This window comes from Topomyia yanbarensis, chromosome 1 (assembly GCF_030247195.1).
Source record: "Topomyia yanbarensis strain Yona2022 chromosome 1, ASM3024719v1, whole genome shotgun sequence".
NCBI lineage: Eukaryota > Metazoa > Arthropoda > Insecta > Diptera > Culicidae > Topomyia > Topomyia yanbarensis.
In genome coordinates, this window is record NC_080670.1 from 137,238,562 (window position 1) to 137,265,858 (window position 27,297).

At 38.1% G+C, this 27,297-nt stretch overlaps 1 protein-coding gene across 4 annotated transcripts in view; it reads left to right on the forward strand.

Moving 5' to 3' along the window:
* Positions 1-26,743, forward strand: part of LOC131691769 (endoribonuclease LACTB2) — a 395,704-nt gene extending 368,961 nt beyond the window's left edge. For 2 of the 4 annotated variants that reach the window (XM_058978439.1, XM_058978520.1), the window contains exon 5: positions 26,382-26,743. In XM_058978439.1, coding sequence (XP_058834422.1) covers positions 26,382-26,642 — 261 coding nt within the window. In that variant the 3' untranslated portion in view covers positions 26,643-26,743. Of the gene's footprint in view, positions 1-23,448; positions 23,593-26,381 lie in introns of those variants that run through there. The other 2 variants (XM_058978684.1, XM_058978597.1) reach the window with 2 other exon arrangements.
* The last annotated feature ends 554 nt before the right edge of the window (positions 26,744-27,297 follow it).

Sequence of the window (27,297 nt, forward strand, 5' to 3'; positions counted from 1 at the left end):
GTTTTATCCGTCACCCGCGTGACCTTCACACAGTAGAGCTGATATAGCTCGTCTAAACAAAGCCGTCTTTCAGGCAAGAAAAATGTTTAGTAACGCACTTCACTGCACTACTTTAACTGATATCGCAGGTAACAATTATCACTCGCGGGACTGTTTATTAGTAATGCTTTACTGCAGCCTCTGCCACAGCAAGCACCTTCGTACCACCGAAAAAACTAAACCACACCGGAGAGAACAAAAAGCACTTGTTTCCCGGTACAAAGTTGGGTTACGAATGATCTCCTTTTTTGAATACAGGAAACATAATTGATCTTTTCCAGCTGGAAGGATAACGACACTGCCTGAAGGAACTGTTGAATAGAGTTGTCAGCGGTAAAATTAGTACATTCGCGCATTTCTTCAGAAAACATGAGGGCATGCCGTCAAGACCAGGAGTGACTGAGTATTTTAGCTTGTTGATTGCTGCAATAACCTGCCGATCTGTAACAGTGAAACTTCTCAAAGGAGAAATATTTAATGGAGTGTCTCTACAAGCGTGCGCTATTTGATTTGCAGATGAAATTGTTTCATTGAATGCGCTTTTAAAGTGAGTAGCGAATAGGCCACACTTCTCCGAAGCCAGATTGGCAGTCTGCTCCTTCAAAAACATATCAGTAGGTAAGCCGTTCTCCTTCCGCTTGGAGTTCACAAATTTCCAAAACTGTCGGGGATTACTGCGCAGGTTTGCTTGTGTTCGAATGGAGTAGCGTTTGTACAAGAGAAGGTTATAAGATCGATAATTATTACTCGCTTGCGCAAAATGATATTTGGCGAAACGACAGCGTGTACGGCAATACAATCGAAGTGCCTTAGATCTGAGCCGTTTAAGATATCGTAGATGTGCATTACCCCACGAGCTGGCCTACGCAAAGGAACATAATCAGTCATGAGAGCATTAATCACGGCAGTGAAATATTCAACGGCGGAGTCAATATCTTCCGTATCCTCAAGTGAATGCCAATCTGTATGAAGGAGTGCTGATGCAAGTCCCAAGAAATCAGCTCGGTGAAAGTCAAAACCAAGATCATTCGGGATATCCTCAAAAATAACAGGTTTCGGCAGACTGATAGTAACTTCAACTGGTGGATGATTTGCATCAATCACAGAGATTGATTCGGCAGGTTCGCGAATCTGATAGTCGGCAAGTGCAGTCTCATTCAATAAGACATAGTCCAGGATACGACCATAACGGTTTTCCACGCTATTAAGTTGTGTGAGACAGTTGAAGCTGAATCCATCTAATAGCGCAGCGCAAGCGGTAGAAATGTAAGATCGAAGTACGTTGACTACTGGTGCGACATTGTCATGTGTGTCCCAAATGAGGCCAGACTGATTGTAGTCTCCAAACAATAATGCGCAGTCATTACTTCCAAGGCAAGAAAAAACAGCATCAATTGATCGCACATGGTTGTTTGCACTGACTAGATCACTCTTACGATCTGGTGGTAAGTAAATTACACCTATGCTGACAAAACGATCATGTAACTTCAGTTTAACGAACAGCTATTCAAGCGAAACATCAACAGGTGTTGGATCAACGAAACTATTCAATGCAGTAGATACGGCTATGAGTACGCCCCCTCCGCGTGATTTACGGCTGTTCACAAAACTGCGATCGTTTCTATAGACAGCATATGAAATATGCGCGCCAGAAAATCTGAAAGCGCCCGGAAAGTTAAGATAGACTATTCGCATTACGCCCCATGAGTATACTACCTAACCGTTAGCCCAACATACTAATACTACTGACCCATAGAGCCTGCAAACGCCCTGCAACTTAGGATAGACTATTACCGCCTCATAAGCTTAAATACTCATTTATATGGTCAAGGCTCCGAAAATGGCAACCACAGGCGAAATTATTTTTTAGCAAATTTTGCGTCAAACTGTTTGTTTTCCGTATGTGTATAACCTCTAATATTAAAAAATATGAATACTGATCCCAGAAAAAAATTTCATGTCTGTCATTTATGAAATTTTGTTGATGCTACTTGCATGACCTGAAAATGACTAAAAGACCGTAAGGAGATAAAAAGGTAAACAAAATCCATATTTTCAACTTTTTGCTTGCAACCACATTTTTCTATCGTAGTCTAATTTAAATTTTATGATATTGCTTGAAAAATTTTGATGAATATGTATTATTGCTTATTTTCAGTTGTGAAGTAATGGAAACCAAATAACTTGTATCGTGACAGATCAAAAATTCAAAAAAGTTTTGTGGACCACACCAACAGCATGCATACAATGTCTAACCTGCATTTTTTCTTACTACTTTGAGTCTACTTTTTGAAACTGTATTGTGAAAACTTTAAAGTTTTATTAATTTTTAAGAAAATACAGTTTATCTTATGTAACGTGACAGATTTTTTCTGCTGTAAAGCAATTCTATCAAGATTGATTCAATTGCGTCAATATTGGTGACCATCATTGATTCTGATGAATCCTTTTACGTTTCATGTATATCGGAGACTAAGTATTTTGCAAACAAACAATTTATATTCAAGAGTAATATTTAAAAAGGGCGTATGAGATCTTGAATGCACTACTTTCAATATATATTGTTCGAAAACCGCCATTTGTGCAGCAAAACTATATGATAGCGAGTTCTAGGGAATTAATTGTCCTGTGTGAATATTTTTTGGCGAAATTTTTCAAAAAAAGGAGCAAAAAAGTATTAAAAATACAAATACATTGTTAAAAAAACAAAACCAAAAAGAAAATACAATTACATAAAAACAATGTTTTTTGTTAACGAAAGCCTTAAACTGATGGAACTATAATTGCACTATTAGGAAGTTATTAGTAAGAAAACATTTTTAACTTCAAGTATTCTTCCAAATTTCTTAGTATTTGCCAGTCATAAATATAATTTTCTTATACAATATTAATACTAAATATAATTGCGAAGCAAAATGCTCTTAAATTTTTTTTTCGAGATGTTTTGATTTTTTTTCAACAAAAATATCTAGTAGTGAAAATACGCCCTTTTAATAAATTACTCACAAATACCAAACGCAAAAAACATAACACGTTTAAAATTTAATTGCAAATAAAAAAACTTTAAAATATAATTACATCGTAGAGAAAATAACAATAAAAAGTTTTAACATATTTCAATAATTCTTTTAATTTTTAATTTTTTTAATTTTTTTTTGCTTTAAATTATTTAGTTATAGAATGTATTTCAAAATGGGTTTTCAATTCAAAATGCTCACGAAAAAGTATCCTTCAAAATGCAGATGTTTTCAAGTTATTTTGGATTTTCTTTCGACATAATATATTACTTCGTGAAATTACGACCTTTTCAAAAGTTTTTCACGTTTGTTCATCAAAACCAATATGTTTTTCAAAAGAAACATGAAATTTCCCGTTAATACTCTGTTCCTAGATTAAGGATGATTTGTGTACGATTGTCTTGATATCCTTGCTTCAATGAAAATGCAGAACTGTAACGTGACAGATTCTGGTTGTAACGTGACAGATCATTGAGAATACTCCATAAAATCGAAAACAAAGTTTTTCTTCAGGAAAACTATATTTCAAACTCTTCCTTGCTTTCTAAGCTTCAACTTAAAACTGTTTTCATGCAAATTTGGGGGCCAACGGAACAGACTTTTTCTATTTAATCGGGCAACCTCCAAACTAACTGCGAAAATTGTGTAACGTGACAGACGTATCAAAATGACAATAAAGTGAAAACGGTTCATGATAGATTAAAACTTTCTGTACAAAAAATGTGCGCTTTAGTGACCTTAATAATGTGCAGTTGTGATAGAATATGGTTTTATTGTTTTTGCTGACTTATCTTATGAAATATGCGTAAAAATGTAACGTGACAGACAGAAGCCTTGACCATATGCGCCCCAAAGATACTGAAACCGATTGGAAGCGCCTTGTAAGTTTGGAAAGTTTATTGCCCACCTATCTAATTGTCAGGCGAGCCATTAGAATATCATACTAGCTCTCCAGCGAATGTCATACTAGCGCCCCATAGTCATACTAGCGCCCTAGAGAGCTTTAAATCGATCTGCGAGCTATGAGAATATTATACTAGCGCCCTAGCGAGCATGGAAGCGCTCTCCGAGCTATGGGAATATCATACGAGCGGCCCAGAGAGTCTGAAAGCGCCCTACGAATAATGAAAATATCAAACTAGCCCCTAGTGAGTTCGAGTGCCCTACGAGCTATGGGAATATCATGCTGGCGCTCGAGAGAATCTGAGAGCGCCATGGTAGCACCCCATATAGCCATACTAGCGCCCTGCTATGAGAATACCATACTAGCGCGCCAGCGAGTGAGAAAGTGCTCTCCGAGCTATGGGAATATCATACTGGCGTCTTAGAGAGTCCGAAAGCGCCCAGCGAACAATGATAATAGGCGTGTTTCGAAATTCAACATTGCTCAACAATTGGTCATCGATGACCAAATTGTTGAGTTAAACATGGCCGCCGCGATTTTTTTCGGTGAGCAAAAGAGAAAGTTTTGCTCTGTTGTGATACATAACTTCGGATGCAACATTGCACGTTGGAGAGCTGCGACACCCATTCCCCTCTCGCTGCTGAGCGGCAAAGAGAAACTAAAATAAGCTGTTACCAGTGATGCCACATTTTATATTATTTAGCGGGAATAAAAAAAATCGCACTACTTTTTCAGAAAATTTGTACCGAAATTTACAGCAATAAGTTAATGTAAACGTTTTGCTAGTTGAATAATATTTGGTTAATTTGGGTGTTTTATACATCAAACTTTCCAATCTCACTTTATTTTTCCGTCAATAATAAATAAAAAAACATTGAGTTCTTAGTGCAAAAATCATTTGTTCTATTGTTAAGGTTTCAATAATAAGTTCATTCGCCAGCAAACCATTTGTTTGGAGTAGTCAAATTACAAAATATATTTGTATTACACACCAAAGAAAAACAGTTTCCGTAAATTTATATATCCTATATACACTCTCAATATTACTAGGTATTAGAAATGTCAAATAAAACTATTGTTTTACCATTTTATCTCCAAAAATATGTACCATGCTGTAGTTTCCTTAGACATCATTTTAATCTGTACCTATACAATTCAAATAATCTGCAGCTTTATAGAAACATCTGTACTTTTGGTAGCACTGCGCGGTACGCATACAGATCTGTCAATCGCGCTTCTCATTCGTTCTTGAAATGATGGTGGGGGCATGCAGTCGGCTGAAATAAATTCCCATTCTCACAACATGTGGTCGGCACCCAGGCATGCTATCTCTTTCGCTTCTTTTACCTGTTATATAAGCTTCTTTCAAGAATGCGTGTACCACCGTCAACGAAGTTTTGGCGTCAGTGTGCTCTTGGGCTCGCATCTGGTAGGATGGTTGCTGATTGATGCGCGCAGTTGTATGATAAATAGGGCATTCAAGTTTTCATTGCGCTCAAATACAGTTTTTCACTATTCTCGGGTTATTTTTGCTATTATCAGTTTCTCGGTGATGGTTTGGCCGATTATCACAAATGCCTCAAATTAAAGGTATGTTTTCCTGCTACAAAAATTCGTACGGATCCGTTGTATGGTTCCGGATAGGGTTCGTCGCGGTGCGGATGTGGGCGGTAAATGGATTGTCCGCACCGCAACCGCAAAAAAAATAATAAAACCGCACCGCTTACCGCAACCGCACTTTATCCACCGCACCGCGCGGTAATGCGGTAAAACTTTTGTATTTTTAAAATTAGTGTTGACAAATCGTACATTTGTGTAACCATATATAATAAAATGTTCTTCTTATTCACACGAAATTTAACTTTAAGAGACTCCTCAGAATGTAATGTTCATGAAAAAATCAACTTTTGCATTTTCTATTAATAAAATTTCGTACATTTTAAGGCAAACATTATACATTCAAAAACGTTCTACTGCAGTAATAGGAAAACTTATTTTAGCAACCCTTCGGTTAATTGAAAAATGTGGAATAAAAATGTAATAAGAAATGAAGTTGCTTGATAAAGTCAAAATACCAGTACTTCTATATAGTAGCGCATATATTCCAATACAGTGAAATTCATAAAAACGATTCATAATTCCACGATTTCCAACAGAAATCGGGAGAAGTGATGCACTTTTAAATTGTATTTAAGGGTAAAAATTTATTGTATTTAAATGATCTAATAATTTTGTCTCTATTTGGATCTTGCATTTTATGTATTTTTTTTTTATTTCGATTATAGAGGTTTTAACCTTAAGGTCATTCGCCTCTTCGGGTTAGAAAAATCTTTTATGAAAAATTTCTAACCCTATGTGCGGGGTCGGGACTCGAACCCAGGTGCGCTGCGTAATAGGCAATCGATTTACCAATACGCTAGGCCCACCCCACTTTTTATGTATTTGAAATGGTTAGTTTGTGATGTTTTACTTAGAAGTATAAAATAACTAGTCCAAAATATGTCGTAAAAATAATAGCGTCAAAATATTTCGGACACAGCTAGATTTTCTTTCATTATAGCAGCCTGTTTATCAATTTAGAATAATCAAAATTATCACTTCATCAATTATTTTTTGCGGTGCGGTTGCGGTAAAACCGCGCGGTAAAAACTCTTTCCCGCACCGCATCTGCGGGAAAAAGTGTCTCACCGCACCGCAGATTTTACGTTGCGGGTGCGGTAAATACCACGCGGTTGCGGTAATTACCGCAACCGCGACGAACCCTAGTTCCGGAAATATAAACTGTTAATCGTCCGGTCACATGAAATTCCCATAGAAGATGGAACTAAAAAATTCAAAGAAATCGAATTTGAATTTGGGATGACAAATATCTTTAAAATGCATGAAACATCGAGATTTTAACCAAACCATTTTTGGTGTTTAGATCATATGGGCATCCTTCCTATACATTATGCGAACATTATCCTGTTTCTCCTACCAGCTGATCAAGACGACCAAGCTCAAACCGCTGATTACTGGTTCAAGTTATCGATTTGGTCTTTTCTTTTACAAAATTTTAGAACTCGAATATTGATTTCTTGTATATAGTTGTCATGTCATGTATAATGAAAATGTATTACACTCAGGTTTTTTTACGCGGGGGATACGTACCGCGTTAATTGGAAAATCCGCGTAAAAAGCCGCGTTAATTCGAAAATCCTCGTAAAAAAACCGCGTTAATTCGAAAGTTCGCCTAAAAAAACTCTCAACACAAGACTTAGAATATTTTTAAAAGTTTTTTTTGCACGGATTTCGCAATTAATACGGTTTTTGCAAAAATAAGTCCTTTTGAATGCAAAAGACTTAGACTTTTTCCTACAAAAATGCTGAGTTCTTTTAAATCCAAAGAACTTAGAAGAATTTTGGCAGTTTGCGCGGATTTCGCAATTATCTCGTTTTTTGCAAACAAAATATACCTAGTCCTTTTGAATGCAACAGACTTAGAAGATTTTCGGAAAGATGGAAGAGACGGGTCTGGACTCCTTATGTCCCGCACCTCAACAATATGGGTATTTTCTGAATGGTCTTGACGAGTAGGTGCCAGAAATTGATATTTGACGCTATTTTGAAATCCAAGATGGCAACTTCCGGTTTAGAGAAATTCGCTGTAACCCAATCAATATAGGTATTTTCGGAATGGTGTTAACGAGCAGGTGCCAGGAATAAATAAATAAATAAATCAGCATCTTCAGCCCAAGGTTGTCCATGAAAAATTGATTTTGGAAGCCATTTTGAAATCCAAGATGGTGATTTCCGGCTTAGCGAGATTCTCTACAACTTAACCAATATGAATATTTTCAGAATGGTTTTTAACGAGCAGGAGACAAATGTCGATGTTTGACGTCATTTTGAAATTCTAGATGGCGACTTCCGGTTAACCGAAATTCCTGAATGGAAAATCTGGGCGATCATCCAAAACATCCTCGAATATAAGATCTAATCATAAACCAGCGAAATGTAAAATATTTTTATGTGTGTATCCTGAAGAGTGCGGTGAGAATGGAAATGAGAGAAGAAAGAGATGTATGTAATGTGAGTTGGGGTTTTATTTGATTCAAATTAAACACATTGCTAAAATTCAACTGCTTTATTAAAGCTATTTGTACATCCCATACTCATTGGGTTATAACGAATTTCGCTAAACCGGAAGTCGCTATCTTGGATTTATAAATGGCGTCAAAATCAATTTCTGGTACCTACTTCAAGACCATTCCAAAAATATCCATATTGTTGAATTGCGGGCCATAAGGAATCTTCCAGACCCGCGTCTTCCAGTTTTCTGAAAATCTTTTGTCTTTTGCATTCAAAAGGACTTAGAATATTTTTTTGAAAATAACCGAGTTAATTTCGAAATCCACGCAAAAAAAACTGCCAAAATTCTTCAAAGTTCTTTGCATTTCAAAGGACTTAGAATTTTTTTTTCAGAAGAACATCTAAGTCTTTTGCATTAAAAAAAGGAAATTTATTCATTTCAACTACCATCAAAGGCATTTTGAACATCATTCTTCATTAGATGCACAATATATGTACCTATGTGAAAAACTGGTGCGAGTATTACGTACTACTATTGCACTGGCGGATCGCCTTCATTGCAATTGAGTTTCAGGCAACCTATATTTTAACTAAAGATTAGGACAAATCAGACTGAAGTCCACGCTGGCACGTAGCCAGAGGGAAGGAGGGGGAGTCTAAAGGGTAACTCCGCTCCCCCACCACATTTTCGGGAATAATGATAAATGATCATAAATAAAAAAAAATAATAATTCCAAACAAGCGTGTTTTCAAATTGATGTGAAAATGATATGGAATATATTTAATAGTAGATTGAGCATTGGCAAAATCAAATTCTTACATTGGCGATCCTGCCGGTTATTGTAAAAAGAATCCAGTTAGAATCCCCCACGCGGTTCAATCAAGTAAGGAAAGAGTGAAAGCGTGTAAACTGAAAGGCTTCCCAAAAAACAATATGGCGACTCGAAAGAAAAAAGAATTGTGAAAGCGTGTAAACCACGTGGACAATTTAGGAAAGGGTAGAGGTCACGAGAAAGTCCATGCTTGTCCATTGGGATGGGGGTGGGGGTATGGGTAATGTCCACGTTGTCATATTTTTGTCTTTTATATAAAAATGAAACAAATTTGTATTGTCATTGGTGTGAGCGGTTATATTCAAATTTTTTCAAGATTTTTAAATAGTCCAAGTGCTTATAACAGCATAGTATATGCGTGTGCATCACGTGTGAAAATTGAAAACATCTATGAAGACTATCATCGAAAAAATCATAAGAACTCGCACGAAAAAGAATCAGAATTTTTTATCTAGGGTAACTGCTCCCTAATTCATCTTTGCACCTCTATTCATCTCACCCATTTGAACACATTAGTTTGAGCAGTATCTGCTTTCTCTATTCAACGCATTAGCTCAAATGGTAGGATGAATAAGGGTACGTTGTGTTCGACTTTTCGCTTCGCTCAAACGCGAGTGTTTTACATTTCCCAGGAAATTTTTTTAAATCCCATTTTTATGAAACTACCCATTTTTTGAAAGTCCACATGGACACCGTAGGGAGGGATAGGGGTTTATGAATCGTCCACACTTGTCCACGAGGGGGTCAGAAAAAATGGTTTTTTTGTCCACGTGGTAAATGAACGGCCTCTTACAGTACGCCACATCGCAATTGAATAAAAAAGCTCGCGCATAAATATCAGCAAAAATACCTTGTTGCAATGAACCACATTATATTCAAATCACAAAACAAATAGTTTTCCTTTTGTTCTAACATAATAACATCCCATAATTGCATATAATCAATCGTAAGACTAAAACAAAATGGCCGCCAGCATAAAATATTACCGCTACAAAGCTTGGCATGGCAGATCGGGATGATCGCATTGTATTCAGCTGAATGTCACAGGTAAGACGTGCTCCTGTGATCAAATTCTCAAATTTTGGTCTACGTGGTTTATGAATGGCCCCTTGTCTTTCTGGTCGTGACAGTTTGGTGTATACAGTGCTACCCAGCGGTGAAAACACGACCCATGGGCTTTTCCCATGTAAATTATCAAAAACGGTTCACCAGAAGTTGCCATCTTGGTTTTCAGAATTGCATCCAAAATCGATCTCTGGTATTTACTCGTAAAGCCTGTTCCGAAAATACCCATATTGATTAGATTAGAGAGAATTAAGCATTTGCCACAAAGATGGGTTAAAATAAATAAAAACAATTGTGGCGAACGTTTCAGTGGCATTCAATTTTTGAACCACAATATAAAATTAATTCACTTCGTAAATATTCTATGGGCATACTTTTTCGATCGATCTGCTTCTTTCTATAACACTCAGCAAATGATCAAAAAACTTTTAAGCAGGTTTTCACTTGTTCAACAAATATTTTGGTTGTAGTACAGAACCTACGATTCAATTGTCGACAACCGACCAGTGACGGCAACCGACCAGTTTCCCCTACTTACTACGAAACTATATGAAGTGAAACAACGAGAAAAATGTTAGCCTTCGTTAGGTGTAACATTTTTGTAACAATTAATTCAAAATTATTTTAAGCCATATTTAAATGTTTTTGAAACCAAATTGTTTGTTAGAAATTCAGAGTTTGGTAAATAATGTCTTTGATGCGGTTGGCCAACACGAATCGGTGCCGAAGTGGATCATGTGTGGCCTCAATAATACTGTACAAAGATAATGTGGTCAATCGCTAAAACTGATTCAAAACCTTTATAATAATTTTTAAAGCATGTAGAAAATCACAACTAAAATAATATTGAAACTTCATGAATCCAGTACTAAAACTCAGAGTTTTTTTCGGAAGCATTTTTAGTAGATTTACTGATATTAATATATACTGGTGACTGGATTAAAGTCCATATAAGTTCTAGAATATGAATTGACCAATTTTACACAAACTCGAATTCAAATTCCAATTAGTTCCAATTAAAGTTAAAAAATTCCTTTCGACAAAAACAACACCGCATTTAATGTAAAATTTGTGAATTTTACATTCATCAAGCAGTGGCCGCTGGCTTATTCTTTGTTCTGGAACTCTGTGGACTCTCGAAAGTATTATTATCTGTTTTGCCTATACAACTTCAAGGCACCGAAGAGAGGCAGTAAAGCAGTTTTTGCATGTCGCTAAATATTGTATTTAAACACTAAAGTGTGTTTTTAACTACGCATGAGACCTCAATATATTTTACATTCTCGTGTTCGATGATTTTTTTTAAGACTGGTCAGAAAACGTAGAAAAACATCTATGGTCCCTTAAGTGATTGGTATACATCAGCAACATTGAACGTATTATTGTTTGAATTATTTTCCAACAGTAAATATGCTGTTTGTTTAGGCTTAGGTGCTTTTCTGATCTAACAGGTAGGGTGATAATAGAAACAAGGAGAAAATCTGCTCATTACCTTATATTTTCATAAAAATATACAGGCATTTTCCAACGTCAACGAAATAAGCAGATTGGAAGCTACACCATTAATTTTGTTCTACCGACTCCCACTTTTTCCGCACCTTTTACCAAGTTTTATGCAGCCGAGCTAACCAAGATCTCAGTACAAGTGACGTTTGTTTTGCTGAAACTCGGAAAATATATTACTGAAAATCAGTAAATTGATGCCACGTTGCTGAACTATCAATTGATAAAATTAATTGACCGTTCAGCTGTTCGGAAAACACCGAACTGAAGATGAGATATTCAAATTTTGAATCTTCAAAAGCGCGAACAATTTTTAAGAAACTACTTACCACCGAATCAAACTTAAATTATAAATGCTAATAACAGTTTTGGTTTCATCTCAATTAATGCCTGAAGCATTGAGACGAGTACATATAGACCTTTTTAGTAGACCCAACACGAAAAAACTCAAATAGCTATATAATTAGCTGTAGGAAGCTAAAAAATGCATTTAAAGTAGGGGACCTCGGGGCAAGTCCGACACCTTAAGCGCAATATTTTTTCTAAAATTCCACAAAGCTCCTAAAATTTTATATTCTGTGCATAATCCTTGTTTAGGTGGTTCTTAACAAAATATAATTTTTTCAGCGTTTCAAAAAATTGAATTCATTAAAAATTATTGGTTGCCAAAAAATGGAGAAAAATGACATTTTAAAAACGCTGCGGGTAAGACCGACACCCCAAAGGGGCAAGAGCGACCCCCTTTTAAACTTTCTTTATGTCCAATTTTTTCCATTAAAAATGTATTGTGTATGTGTGATAAAGTGTAATTATGTGTATATGAGTATGTGTGATGCAAACGCATGCTTTCTGTAGTTTCATCGCGTAGCAAGAGGAAGAGCATTCGTATGCGTGGTGTTATGAATAAATAGTGTTTAACGCATGGTTTATATTATAGTACGGGTTTTCTCAAGTAATTCTTTCGAGCTTAATTGCCACTTGTATAGCCATTCTAAGTAGGAAGAGCTGTTCTGCAAACAGATTATATACGCTATTACTAGGACTCATTCACTTAAAAGTGACGCACGCTTCGTAGTAAGCTATCCGGTTCGTGTTGTGATTTTTCGGAATACTGTTGATCAATAATCCGGCGGTCAATGAAAATTTTTCATCAATATCATTTCAATATCTCATATTAGATTATACTTTTCGTTTCTGTTTGTAATATAACTATGAATCACGTTCAATTTAATTCCTAATTTTTTTGGTCGGCTTTTAGACAATACTGATAAATAAAGACAAAAAAAACATAGTTTTTGTGTATTTCAATTATTAACATGACGTAATTATAGTATAATTGAACACAACAAATATACCCAGTCGTTTGTATCGATTCAAAAACGAACCCAATCAACTAAACACCGTGTCGGTCTTACCCCACCCAAAACTGTCGGTCTTACCCCAACAGCGCACATTTTTGTTAAATGCTCAATTAACAGTATTGAAATACTCAAACTTATCTTCAATACACTCAAATAACGATATGGAGAGTAGAATAGTATGTGTGACACAAAAACTGGTCATTTTCAAAGCTTTTGTGCTATTGAAACCTTAAAATGTATCAACTAAAAATAACATCCAAGCGCGCATCAACTTTGCTTTCGCTTGTTTTGTTTATTTTGTTGACGTTTAATGAATCCATACTGCATCGATGTGTATCGAAATGCCTAAAATAATCGTACTAATAATATCTTGTCATTATTGTATGATTTAGAATTTGATAACTAGGAAAAGTCGTGGGGTGTCGGGCTTACCCAGGGTGTCGGGCTTACCCCCAGTTCCCCTATAGTCCATAAAGGAAGAGTATTCTGATTGCAATTGAAAAGCAAGATAGTGAACTTGTTCTTTGTTTATTGTCTTATTTTCAGAGTGCGCAACTAGTGTTTAGGATAAGCAATTTATTAACTAAAATGTACATAAGATGCGCATAAGTTACCCAGGCCGAAAATAGGAAAAAACGACAGGCGCAAGTCCAATCATTTTCTTAACTGCTCACTCGACTGACACGCAGAAGTGAAACTTATTCACCAGCAATTCAATACTAGCGCATGCCAAATAACTGGTGTATTGGTATGTGTACTTTAAAAGTCTCTTTCCTCTCGACGCCGTTTGTTGACCAAATCATCGGCCCTCACCGTACGATGGATTGTTGAGCTGTCTGATGTGATGATCTCTCCCTCGCACAACATAATCAAGCTTTGTTTATGTTGCACACTGGTGTCACAGCGCGTCGCTTTACTCTCCCGCAACAAAAAGTCATCAAAATACCGATGAGTTGTTGGTGGATTTCAGAACGCGGCTAATGAGATTACCCTACGAGCTATGGGAATAAAATGCTTGCGCCAGAGAGAATCTGAGAGCACCCTGCGAGCAATGGGAACAGGGTTGTTAATACGATACATTTTTCACGAAAATTCATCGGCGTTACTCGTTAACGATAATGTATCGTCATCGGAAACTCCGTTAACGATAATGTATCGTCGCCTTCATCGTCATCGTCGATAATTGTATCGTCGTATTCATCGTCATCGTCGGTTCATCGGTTATCGCGATACGTTTTGCGTTACTTTCCCGTTTATTGGAGTTGAAGTTGATGCGGTTAACTTTTAATTGTTTAGAAATAAATAATTATTGAAGGACATGTTGTTGGCAGTTGAAAATCAATAGTTTTGGATATTTTCTATGCACAGTGGGGTCCGACCATGCGTCAAAATGAAATTTTTTCAACTTTCCGGGAAAGTGTATTATATTGAAGGAAAAGTTGTTGATAGTTGAAAATCAATAATTTTGGACATTTTAATACGCAGAAGGGTCCGACGATGTGTCAAAATGAATTTTTTCAACTTATCGAGTAAGTTGGTACACTGAAGAGTCCCAGGTGCACAGTGTTTCCAAGCGGCAAAAAGGTGATCAAAATTGTTTTGACCATGAAGAAAACAAATTTTGAGCTATTGTGTAATTAGTAATTTATAGCACGCAAAAACATATATTGAAAAAACTACTAAACCCCTATTATTAGGCCATTCAAAAATTACACTACACATTTAAGTGGTGTGGTGATTAACAGATTTTATTATATTTTAATTTAAACTAGAAGATTTTGGATTTTAAAAAGGACAATTTACAAATTTCCAATGTTTGATTTCCTTTTCTAGTTGGGAAGCTTTTAGCCTCCTCCTCCGTTTCTTCTCTCCACTATGTAACAAGATGCTTCATGATTCCTGATATGTAGTGTAACTTTAGTTTTAGTCGTTTTTTGAATACAGTGAAGACCCGTTTTTATAAGCCCCTTGGTGAATTTTAGGCTGATAAAACGATAATATTGACAAAATCGGCACATATTTTTTTCTGGTTCTGAAGAGACGAAGTCGAAACGCAAACATATTTTTTCTTTCTTTTTAATAAACCGCAGCGCTTAAAATATCCTTCTTTAGTCCCTCGACAAAGCCTCATAACCCGTTCTGATCATTTAGTAAAAATTTCCGTTAAGGAGGTCCTACAGTACAGTATTTTTATCATTGTAAAATTGGCATCTCTAAGATAAGAAAAATATGCTAAAGAAGGAGTTTATTCGAATTTGACTTGAACGTAGGCTAGAGCCCAACAAACGGTTTTGATAGTAATTGTTTTACAGTTTCGTATTGGTATAGCTTCGTCTGCGGAAATTTGCGGCTTCCATACCAAAATATTGCTTTTTGGACACTAAAACATTCGATAACTTCTAAGTTGTAAGAGATACAAATATACTTACATTACAAAAATTCTTTATTTTCTTATGCAGAACAAAATCTTGGAATATTTTGAAATTTTACAAAATTTCCAGGAAAAGTCTTTTGAAAAAAGCAATATTCAGGGGTATATCAAAGAAATCTCCACAAATGTATATTAAAATCAACAGATAGACACATAATCACTTCAGCGAAGTTAATACTTAAGATATTCTCAACAACTTTGCCAAATAAAGCTTTTTTTATTTTCATAAATGACCAAACAAAAACTTGCTTTTCAGCTTTAGTGGGATTAATCACCCAACTAATACTTTTTAAATGCAAAAAATATAACTTAACTTCGCTGAAGACACTATAGCTAAAAATGTTTTTTTCGTGGTTCAAAGAATTTCTTTCGCCTTTTTACCACTTTGGAAACACTGTGCACTGGTGGATCCTCCAGTGAATTGAAAATGTCCAAAACTATTGATTTTAACTTACCAATAGCTTCTTCAATATAATAAACTTTCCCCAAAAGTTGAACAAAATCCATTTTGACACATCGTCGAACCCCCTATGTATTGAAAATGTCCAAAGCTATTGATTTTCAACTGCCAATAACTTTCCCTTCAATATAAAACACTCCCGAAAAGTTGACAAAAAATTCCATTTTGACACATCGTCGGACACCCCCCCCCCCCCTTGTGCATAGAAAATATCTAAAATTATTGATTCCCAACTGCCAACAACATGTCCTTCAATAGTTATTTATTTCTAAACAATTGAAAGTTAACCGCATCAACTTCAACTCCAATAAACGGGAAAGTAACGCAAAATGTATCGCGATAACCACCGATGAATTATCGACGATGACGATGAATCCGACGATACATTATCGTTAACGGAGTTTCCGATGACGTTGACGGGTGGTTAACGTTATCGACGATGACGATTAATTATCGATTAACAGCCCTGAATGGGAATATCATACTAGCGCCCCATAGAGCCATACTAACGCCCTAGAGAGATCGGCCTGGAGCTATGAGGATATCAAACTAGCGCCCTAGTGAGTTTTAGAGTGCCATGCGAACTATGGGAATATCGTACTGACGCTCGAGAGAATCTGAAAGCGCCCTGCGAGCTATGGGAATACCATACTAGCTCCCCATACAGTTATGCTAGCGCCCTAGAGAGCTATGAGAATATCGAACTAGCACCCTAGTGGGTTTAAGAGTGTTTATGCTAGCGCTCCAGAGAATTCGTGAGCGCCCTGCAAACTAAGAGAATATCGAACTAGCGCCCAAGAGAGTTCGAGAGCGTCCTGCGAGCTATGGGAATATCATGTTGGCGCTCGAGAGAATCTGAGAGCGCCTCGCGAGCTATGTTAATATTTTATAAGCGTCCCATAGTCGTACTAGCGCCCTAGAAAGCTTGAGATCGTCCTGCGAGCTATGAGAATATCATACTAGCGCCCCAGCGACCAAGGAGGCGCTCTCCGAGCTATGGGAGTATCATACTAGCGCCCCAGAGAGTCCGAAAGCGAGCTATGGGAATATCATACCGGCGCACAGTGGCGTAACTATATCAAATCCATGGTCAAAATTATTTCACATGTTTTTAAGCTTTTTTATACGATAACAAGTGATGAAAATGGTTTTACATAGTTTTAGACAATTTATGACCAAAATATGAAAATATTAAACCTCCTTTCAGTATGATGCAAAGCCGAAAATAAACGAATTCCACGAGTATTATTATTTTTCAATGTAAACGTGTTTCTAGAGTAAACTATCAGTTTGAGGAAAACTCGCATAGAGATTTAGTCTGTTTCAACTGTTTTCATAAATTATAACATTTTGTTTCAAGTTCATATGTTTATTTTGCTTTTCTGGTTTTCTTATATTAGAAAAAATATTCAAGTTTTTGTAAATTCGGTGATAGAAATCTATCCAAGTGATTATCGTATTCAATCTGGATTATTCACGTTAATACTTGCAATACGTAGACAAGAAACTGGAATGAGAAGATTGCATAATTTGTTTGATGCTTCGCTTACGTTTCCAAGGTAACTTGTGTACGTTACGTTTCATATAGCAAGGTTAGTGGAAGTTATATTTCACACTCTTTCATATGGTTATCGTGGTCATAATAGCTCAATTTAGTTAATGGACGCAATCTAACAAAAATATGGGGTCATTCGTTATCGAGCACTCAGTCGAGATAGAAGTCTTTTGTCATCGGTCCGTACACTCTATAGCGACAAATAGTGTTAATTCGCGTTCAAGGTTATTTGCACACTCTACGCCTAGTCGAGGTTTCAGTATGTTTTCCCTTCGTTTGTGTTTCTGTTTCTGAGTACCGTTAGCCGGTCAGTGAAGTGAAGCAGTGTTCTTCTTGTAAGCCGTCTGAATACCGTTACCTACACAAGCTATGTATTAGTTTTCGTTTCCCCTTCTTGGTTGTCTTAATAACGTGCACTGGGCAATAGGCCCGTGCAAAAATGACTTCCCCTGACGGCGGTTCATCTCAAGGTGAGATGGACGTCGAAACAAAATCGGCTCCCCGGCTCAAAGTATATCCGAGCTCGGCCACCGGGCCATTTGTGATCTTCTTTCGGACCAAAGAAAAAAAGTGTTTGAATCTGTTGCAGATTTCTCGAGTTCTGACGGATCGGTATTCGGCCGTGACAGAAATATCGAAAATTCGCCCTGATAAGCTTCGGGTGGTTGTTAACAGTTCAACTCAGGCAAACGATATTGCTGGCTACGAGCCTTTTACGAAGGAGTACAGGGTGTATATTCCAGCTACCAGGGTTGAAGTCAGTGGGGTCGTTTCCGATTCGAGTCTGAATTGCGAGGACCTGCTAAAATATGAGACTGGCTGTTTCAAAGACCCCATGCTTAAGCCAGTGAAGATACTGGAATGCAAACGTTTGCATTCAGCATCAGTCGCAGCTGACGGCAAGAAAATATACGTAAACTCAGACTCTTATCGGATGACCTTCGCCGGCTCTGCCCTGCCCAATTACCTCCTCTTTGACAAGGTTCGTCTACCTGTTCGTCTCTTTGTGCCGCGGGTCATGAACTGTACTAATTGCAAACAATTGGGACACACAGCCTCCCATTGTAGCAATAAAGCCCGCTGTGGGAAATGCGGTGGGAATCATGCGGATGATTCCTGTGGTAGAGATGTCGAAAAGTGTCTCTACTGTGGGGGAAACCCACATGATCTCCCTTCATGTCCCGCGTACAAACAGCGCGAGGAAAATCTTAAGCGTTCCCTTCAGGGACGCTCTAAGCGATCTTTTGCAGAAATGCTTAAGATAGCTACGCCACCTGTCTCTACGAACATCTTTACCAACTTGTCTACTGACGAAGGCGACTGTGATGAACCCCAGGAGGGAACATCTTCTGCTGTGCCTAGAAGTAGTAGAAAAAGGAAGAACATTTCCTCTTCCAAGCTTCGTCGTAAAGGCCAGAAGGTCTCTTCATGGTCCCCCTAAAATAACTACTCAAGGAAGTACTGGTGCAAAACCGAAGCAAGTCGCTCCCGGTCTCAGTAACCTGAGCTCAGAAAAGGAGTTCCCAGAACTTTCAGGAACATAAAAAACCCCAAGTGTTCCCATATCTCAGCCAGAGAAAGAAAACAGTGCTGGCTTAATAAATTTCTCTGACATTGTGGACCGTATTCTTACAGCGTTAAACATTTCTGACCCCCTTAAAAGTATCTTGATAAGCTTTCTCCCCGCAGAAAAACATTCTTGATGCAGTTCACTGCGAAATGGCCCCTTCTTTCAGCGATTGTATCCTTCGATGGCTAATTCATCGAACGAGGTCAAGGATTTAATCACTATTCTACAGTGGAATTGCAGAAGCATTATCCCGAAAATCGATTCGTTTAAAATCTTACTAAATAATTTGAAATGCGATGCATTTGCCCTATGCGAGACATGGCTCACTTCAGAAATAACCCTACACTTCCACGATTTTAATATTATTCGCTTGGATCGAGAAGACTCCTACGGAGGAGTACTTTTGGGGATCAAAAAGTGCTATTCTTTCAATCGGATCGACCTCCCCTCGACACCAGGCATTGAAGTTGTCGCTTGCCAAACCAGAATAAAAGGCAAAGACCTTTGCATTGCTTCCACCTACATCCCCCCTAGAGCCTTAGTTAGCCACTGACGGCTTTGCGATATTGCGGAACTCCTCCCCGCACCGAGGCTAGTTTTAGGTGACTTCAACTCCCACGGCACGGCATGGGGTTGCCTTCATGACGATAATCGATCTACCCTACTCCATGAGCTTTGCGACAACTTCAATATGACTATTTTGAATACGGGTGAAATGACACGGATTCCTGCCCCTCCAACGCGACCGAGCGCCTTAGATCTGTCCCTCTGCTCAACATCGCTGCGGTTAGATTGCATGTGGAAGGTAGTCTCTGATCCCCACGGCAGCGACCATCTGCCAAACGTAATTAATATTGCTAACGGTTCAGGGCCACCGAATACAATCAATGTTTCGTATGACCTCACACGAAATATTGATTGGAAGAGCTACGCGTCCGCGATATCCGACAAAATCAAGTGCACTCAAGAGCTTCCTCCGGAGGAAGAGTACGGGTTCCCGGCTGGCTTGATTCTCGATACCGCGATTCAAGCTCAGACTAAACGCGTACCAGACGCGAATTCACGCGGGCGTCCTCCCAATCCATTGTGGGACAAAGAGTGCTCAGACGTGTACGCGGAGAAGGCCGCTGCGTATAAGACCTTCCGGGACGACGGGCTGCCAGCTAGCTACCGACAGTACGCGATGGCGGAAACGCGCATGAAGAGTTTGATAAAAGCCAAAAAACGTAGCTACTGGCGGTTCGTCGACGGACTAACGAGAGAAACATCGATGAGCACTCTTTGGAGTACGGCCCGGCGCTTACGAAACCGAAACAGTACTAATGAGAGCGTGGAATATTCAAACCGTTGGATATTCGATTTTGCCAAGAAGGTTTGTCCGGATTCCGCCCCGGCACAGAAGATCTACCGCGCCGCGTCCCCTCACAATAACGCGAACGAAACACCGTTTTCGATGGTGGAGTTCTCACTTGCTCTCTTGTCATGTAACAATAAAGCCCCAGGGCCAGACAGAATCAAATTTAACTTGTTAAAGAATCTGCCAGACTCTGCCAAGAGACGCTTGTTGAATTTATTTAATAAGTTTCTTGAGGGTAATATTGTCCCTCATGACTGGAGGCAAGTGAAGGTCATCGCCATTCAAAAACCAGGAAAACCAGCCTCTGTATCCGAAAGTTGTTCGAGAAAATGATCTTGTTTCGCCTCGATAATTGGGTTGAAGCAAATGGCTTACTATCAGATACACAATTTGGTTTCCGCAAAGGCAAAGGGACGAACGATTGTCTTGCGTTGCTCGCAACAGAAATTCAAATGGCTTATGCTAGCAAAGAGCAGATGGCATCAGTTTTCCTAGATATAAAGGGGGCTTTTGATTCAGTTTCTATCAAAATTCTTTCTGAGAAGCTGCACCAGCATGGTCTTTCACCGACTTTAAACAACTTTTTGCTAAACTTGCTGTCTGAAAAACATATGCATTTTTCGCATGGTGATTTATCGACATCACGAATTAGCTACATGGGTCTTCCCCAGGGCTCATGTCTAAGCCCCCTTCTCTATAACTTTTACGTGAATGACATTGACGAATGTCTTGTCAATTCCTGCACGCTAAGGCAGCTTGCAGATGACGGTGTGGTCTCTGTTACAGGTCCCAAAGCCGTCGATCTGCAAGGACCATTGCAAGATACCTTGGACAATTTGTCTGCATGGGCCCTCCAGCTAGGTATCGAGTTCTCCACGGAGAAAACTGAGCTAGTCGTATTTTCAAGGAAGCGTGAACCAGCGCAACTACAGCTTCAATTAATGGGTCAAACTATTGCTCAGGTTTCAACTTTCAAATATCTCGGGGTCTGGTTCGACTCTAAAGGAACCTGGGGATGTCACATTAGGTATCTGAAACAGAAGTGCCAGCAAAGGATCAACTTTCTCCGTACAATAACCGGAACATGGTGGGGTTCCCACCCAGGAGACCTGATCAGGCTGTACCAAACAACAATATTGTCGGTGATGGAGTACGGGAGTTTCTGTTTCCGCTCCGCTCCGAACATACATTTCATCGGGTCAAGCCTCGACGGCTCCACTGGCTTCGGTATATTCAATCAAAACCTCAACGCCTCATTCAAACTCAATGATCCTGCTTCAGTTTACGTCGCAGAACTTGCTGCTATTCAGTATACCCTTGGGATCATTGATACTTTGCCCACCGATCATTACTTTATTGTCTCGGATAGCCTCAGCTTAATCGAGGCTCTCCGTTCAATGAAACCTAGAAAGCACATTCCATATTTTCTGGGGAAAATCTGGGAGCGCCTGCGTATTTTGTCTGTAAGATCGTACAAGATTACCTTAGTTTGGGTTCCCTCGCATTGCTCCATTCCAGGTAATGAAAAAGCGGACTCTTTAGCTAAGGCGGGCGCTTTACAAGGTGACATATATGAAAGACCAATTAGCTTCAGCGAATTTTTCAGTATTACTCATTAGAGAACCCTCGAAAGTTGGCAAACTTCATGGAGCAATGGTGAACTGGGAAGGTGGCTACATTCGATAATCCCTAAGGTATCGACGAAACCTTGGTTCAGGGGGATGGATGTGGGTCGGGATTTCATTCGCGTGATGTCTCGGCTCATGTCCAATCACTACACGCTGGACGCACATCTCCGGCGTATTGGGCTCGTGGATAGCGGTATCTGCGCTTGTGGCAACGGTTGTCACGAAATCGAACATGTTGTCTGGGCATGCGCCGAGTACTGTTCTGCCAGATCTCAACTATTCGATTCCCTTCGGGCCCGAGGAAGATCACCCAATGTCCCGGTTCGAGATGTACTAGCAAGCCGCGATATTCTCTACATGTCCCTTATATACACGTTCCTCAAAACCATCAATATCCAAATTTAAATGCCCCTATCTTTTCTCTTATCATTCCCAGAAGTGCCCTCTTCCGCCTACCGTACCCCAACGATGGTTTGATACGACTCCAAGACGAGACAAAACATCTGTCGAATGAACCAACAACACGAGATCTACAGTACAACATCACACGCGCAACGCGGTGTGTTTCCGATCCGTATCTGAGCCGTACTACGAAATCGTCTGGAGGAACCCCTGCTGGCTCGAGGAAAACCGCCCGGCGTCCCAATACTTGATACATCCGTTCGAATCTGTAATCCTGGCCGTTGATTCCTGATACCGCTAACGATTTGCTATTTTATTGCAGAACAATTAAAATTTTTGCCTGGAAAATGTAAAATGCTCGCGTTCGAGTGAAGCGAAAAGTCGAGTACAACGTACCCTTATTCATCCTACCATTTGAGTTAATGCGTTGAATAGAGATAGCAAATACTGCTCTAACTAATGTGTTCAAATAGGTGGGATGAATAGAGGAGCACAGATGGATTAGGGAGCAGTAACCTTATCAAGTGATCGATAGATAAACCTTTTTACCGATCAGTTCCCCATCAATCACATTTAAAATGTTTGTTTACTCTTTGGATTCTAGAATTTCTAGGGAAAGTCGTGAGGTTGTCGGTCTTACCCACAATGTTGGTTTTACCCATAATTCCCCTTCGCCGGCAAATGGAATCTGAAGAATATCAGTACACTGAAAAAACTTAACACGTGAACATCATGTGGAAATCTATTCAATTATTTCAATCCACAAACGCATAAAATGCACACGGTTGCCACTTGAATATCCATTCGAGTACTTTACGACTCAATAGCATGGCAATGAACATTCAATGGATAAATATGTCGTATTCACGTGGAATTTGTTTGAATTTAATTTGAAACATCACATGAAATGCTTTTTAATGGATTTTCATGTGAAATTCAAAGGTAAATAATTTCTTTTACTTTTTGACATGAGAACGCACATGAAAGTGATGTTTAATTGCACATGGTTTTACCGTGTCGATTATTTTCAGTGTAGCGATATTCTTCCGATTCCACTTTCGCAACGGTTACATAATTGCTAGTGAAACTTACACAATGTAAGTAATACACATTGAACTGATTTTACCCAGAATTTCTATAAAAAATGACTAATGGAAAAAGGTTATGAAAGTATTTGAAAGTTATGCAGTTTGATTCCGTACACCATTTATAGATAATTTTCAAAAAGTTATGTTTTTTATTTCCATTGAAGGAAATCGCCCAAAAAGCCTCCTAAACCAGGCCACCCCCTCAATGACCTAATGCCCAGAGATGATTGTATAGAGATGCGCGAAGACTGAAGCCAAAACAACGGTTCCAAACGAGCAATGTAAACAAATATGGCGGGATTTAGAAGTTAATTCATGGGGAATTTCGAGATTGAAATAAAAAGAAATGCATGTAATTTTGTTTACATACGAAGAGTGTAAACTTTATATACATATAAACTAAATAACTTTTATGATACAAATAAAGGAAGAGTAAATTTAAACACATTTTAAACATAACAAAGCCATTGATCTCTAGTCTAGTCCCTCATTTTATATAACTGGTATAGATGCAAAGTCAAACTTATCAATTAGTTTTCTTCTATTGCCGTGATATTCGTCATAAATATTAATTTTGAATTGCATCAGCAAAGTTCCAACTGTGCGACAATATTTTCGATATATCCTCTCTAGTGCAACGTGCATGATGGAGTATTTTGCGAAATATTTCTCAAAAGAAATTATTCAAGCATTCACTAAAACAAATCACTCGCTGTTTACCCAAAACTCCTGGTTGCCAAAACTAGCAACCATGCAGCCAAATTCACTGTTTTTCTCTCTGTGTTTTAATATTTAAATCATCGTCTTTGCCAATATCCATACGTTTCCAGTAATGTCATTTCATAGTAATAACTAGAGCACTCTAGTTAGAGTGTGGCCAAGAGGCCATGGCGTATCCAAACGAACATGAAATTCGACGTATTCACAATAGAAATACGTCAGATTTCTGCTCGTTTAGACACGCCAAACGCGTCTTGGACGCACTCTAACTAGAGTGCTCTCGTAATAACACCCTATTTTTGTGTGAGGGCACGTCCGAACACTTATTAATATTTGGTATTACCCGTTATGTGTCCGACAGGGTACACGGGTACCTTTACAGGTTTTAATTAATGAAATTCCAATATTTTATCCATAGCTATTTGATTCAGTCAAGGGGGAAGTGGGGAGGGCTCCTGATTTTTTTTATTATTTAACACGCCGACGAGGGTACCAGGGTACCTACAAAACTGAAATGCCAATAGCTAAAGTAATTTCCAATTGATTTGGACACTTTTGGGTGTTTTAGGTTCAGGAATTCATCCACTTTCAGACTTCGCAAAAATCGGGTTAATTCATTCGATTACCGAGAATCCGGATTTCCGGTGACATGTTCTAGTACTAGGGTGCTATGTGTGAATTTCAATGGAATACTGGCCAAATGGGTATTCTTGGAATTGCATCAGCAGGCTATGTCTCATGGGTTTGGAACCATTTGTTGGTTTGACCCCGGAATGAACATACCGGAGCAGGTTCCCGTGGGTTCGTGAGTGGCCATTCCGAGGTCAAATTACCATGTGGTAAATTTGACAACAGACTTCTGAGACAATTTGAAGTGTTTTGATATTGCTAGGATATAATTAAAATTTACAAATCAATCGGATTTCCGAGAACTAGATTCCTTCATCCGGTTCACTTTCACAGAATCAAAAAGTGGACGAGTTCCTGAATCCAAAACATCTAAAAGTATTCCAATCAGTTAAAGAAAGCCATAATTATGAGCATTTCAATTTGTGGGTTCTCGGGTACCCTTGTCGGCCTGTTAAATGTGTTTTTGTTGTTGGACACATAACGATTCATACCCAATACATACAGTGGAGACCCGTTTTTTCAGCCCCTTGGTGAATTTTAGGCTGATAAAATGGGGACATTGACAAAATCGGGACATATATTTTTCTTTCTTTTTTGTAAACCGAAGCTCTTAAAATATTCTTCTTTAGTTTCTAGATATATCCTCATAACCAGCGATGCCAACCTTCCAGTTTAAACTGGATTCTTCCAGTTTTTTTACAACATCCAGTCAAACAGACAATCGGAAAAATCTTCCAGTTTTTTAAAATTTGTGCCAGCTTTATCCAGTTTTTTTAATATTCATTTGTTTAGTTTTTTTTCTCACGAATTGTAACTTGATTCACAGAATGTTCAAGCAAGCCATGGGGTGATGGCAAGTGCCCCAAAATAATTTTAATCCACCGTAACCTGAACTCTTTTTATACCACTCATAAGTAAAACGGTTCGGAAATGTACATTTTGATTCGATTTTAATTAAAAACTCAAACATAAAGGTGGCAGTACATTGTGTCAAATATTTTGATGAACATTTGTTGAATTCTCAGCTAGTTGCTATAGTGGTATCTAAAGAAAGGTTTAAGCGCATCCTCAAGTTTAGCAAATGGTCTTAAATTTAGTATTTTGTGGATATGTCGATTGAAACTATCAAAACAGTAAAATTCGACTAACTATTACAATTACAATCAAGTTCGAATGCTTTAAATTTTTGTTAATTAACAATATCAAAAAACCGACTCAAATTTTCAGTTAAAGGTATGAAACATATGTTTACTTAAAAATACGTCCATTTAATCGTTGACTTAAACATTACAAGGGTAAAGTAGGTTTTTTTCGAACATCCAGTTTTTTCCAGTTTTTTTCAAGAAAGGTTCCAGTTTTTTGAAGAAAATATTGGCAACGCTGCTTAACCATTTCTGATTATTTAGTTTAAATTTCCATTAAGGGAGTCTGACAGTGCAAAATTAAAAAATAAAATAAAATTTTGTTTTTTTGCATATTTCGGATCTCTAAGATAAGAACAGTATGCTCAAGAAAGGGTTTACTCGAATTCCACTTGGTTCGTCTGCTAGAGCCCATCAAACTACCAACTATCACTTGTCATATGAGGCTGACAAAATCGAGTCGAAAAGCTGATAAAATCGAGGGCAAGCAAAATCGGGGGCTGATAAAATCGGGTCTTCACTGTATTCTATATAAAAATGATTGAATATTGCATTGTCTATTGTCAATATAAACACAAAATTAAAATACATAATATAATTTGTAGGATCCAGCGGAACGCTTAACTCATTACATAAACCACCGTAAACAACGAGAAGTTCAAATTATGACCATTTTGGAAAAACAGCCTTACGTAAAGTTCACTGAGATGGACCTAGTCAGCGAAATATACAAAGATACCCCGGAACACTTGTGGGCAGCTGCCGCCTTTAATGTCAATCATCACTTGAGAAAACTGGCAATTGAGAAAAGAATCGTTCAGGAGGGAGATTACTGGAAGTTAGGACAACGATCAGCCTCATTGTAATTATATTAATTTGAAGAGGAACATAGGGTCGTCACTACCCAGCCATTAAAGGTAACAAATGAGTTTTTTGAATACACATAGATATAAAAGATAAACGAAAATTTGGATTTTATTGAGTTAGAGATCACCATTATCATCATGGTCGAACAATTCGGTTGTTCTGAATCATGATCGGATTTCCAAGTTTCTTGATATTTCTCCGCCAGTCGTATGATCCGTTTTCCAACACTTGTAGAATGAATATTCTTGCTGTTTAGGGCAGATGCTTGGAGTCGATAGTCATTCTTTTGTGAACAAAGCCTTTATATAAAATTTATTCGGTGTCTAATAGGAAGTTGATATCACTGCTTACTGGACAAACCAAGCCTAGAGGCCGTATGACATCCGGCAGCAAAACGCAAGAATTTATCAACCGGGTTTCTACTCCTGTGTCGTAAGAAGCGACAAAACAGAACTCTCTGCCTCATTTCCTGTATTTTTCTGACATTCTAATTGTTTGTACTAAATATACCATTCTCGCCAAAAAGTTTTAAATGCGTTAATGATTAATTTCGTATCGCCAAACTAATCTATCTATCTATCTATCTATCTATCTATCTATCTATCTATCTATCTATCTATCTATCTATCTATCTATCTATCTATCTATCTATCT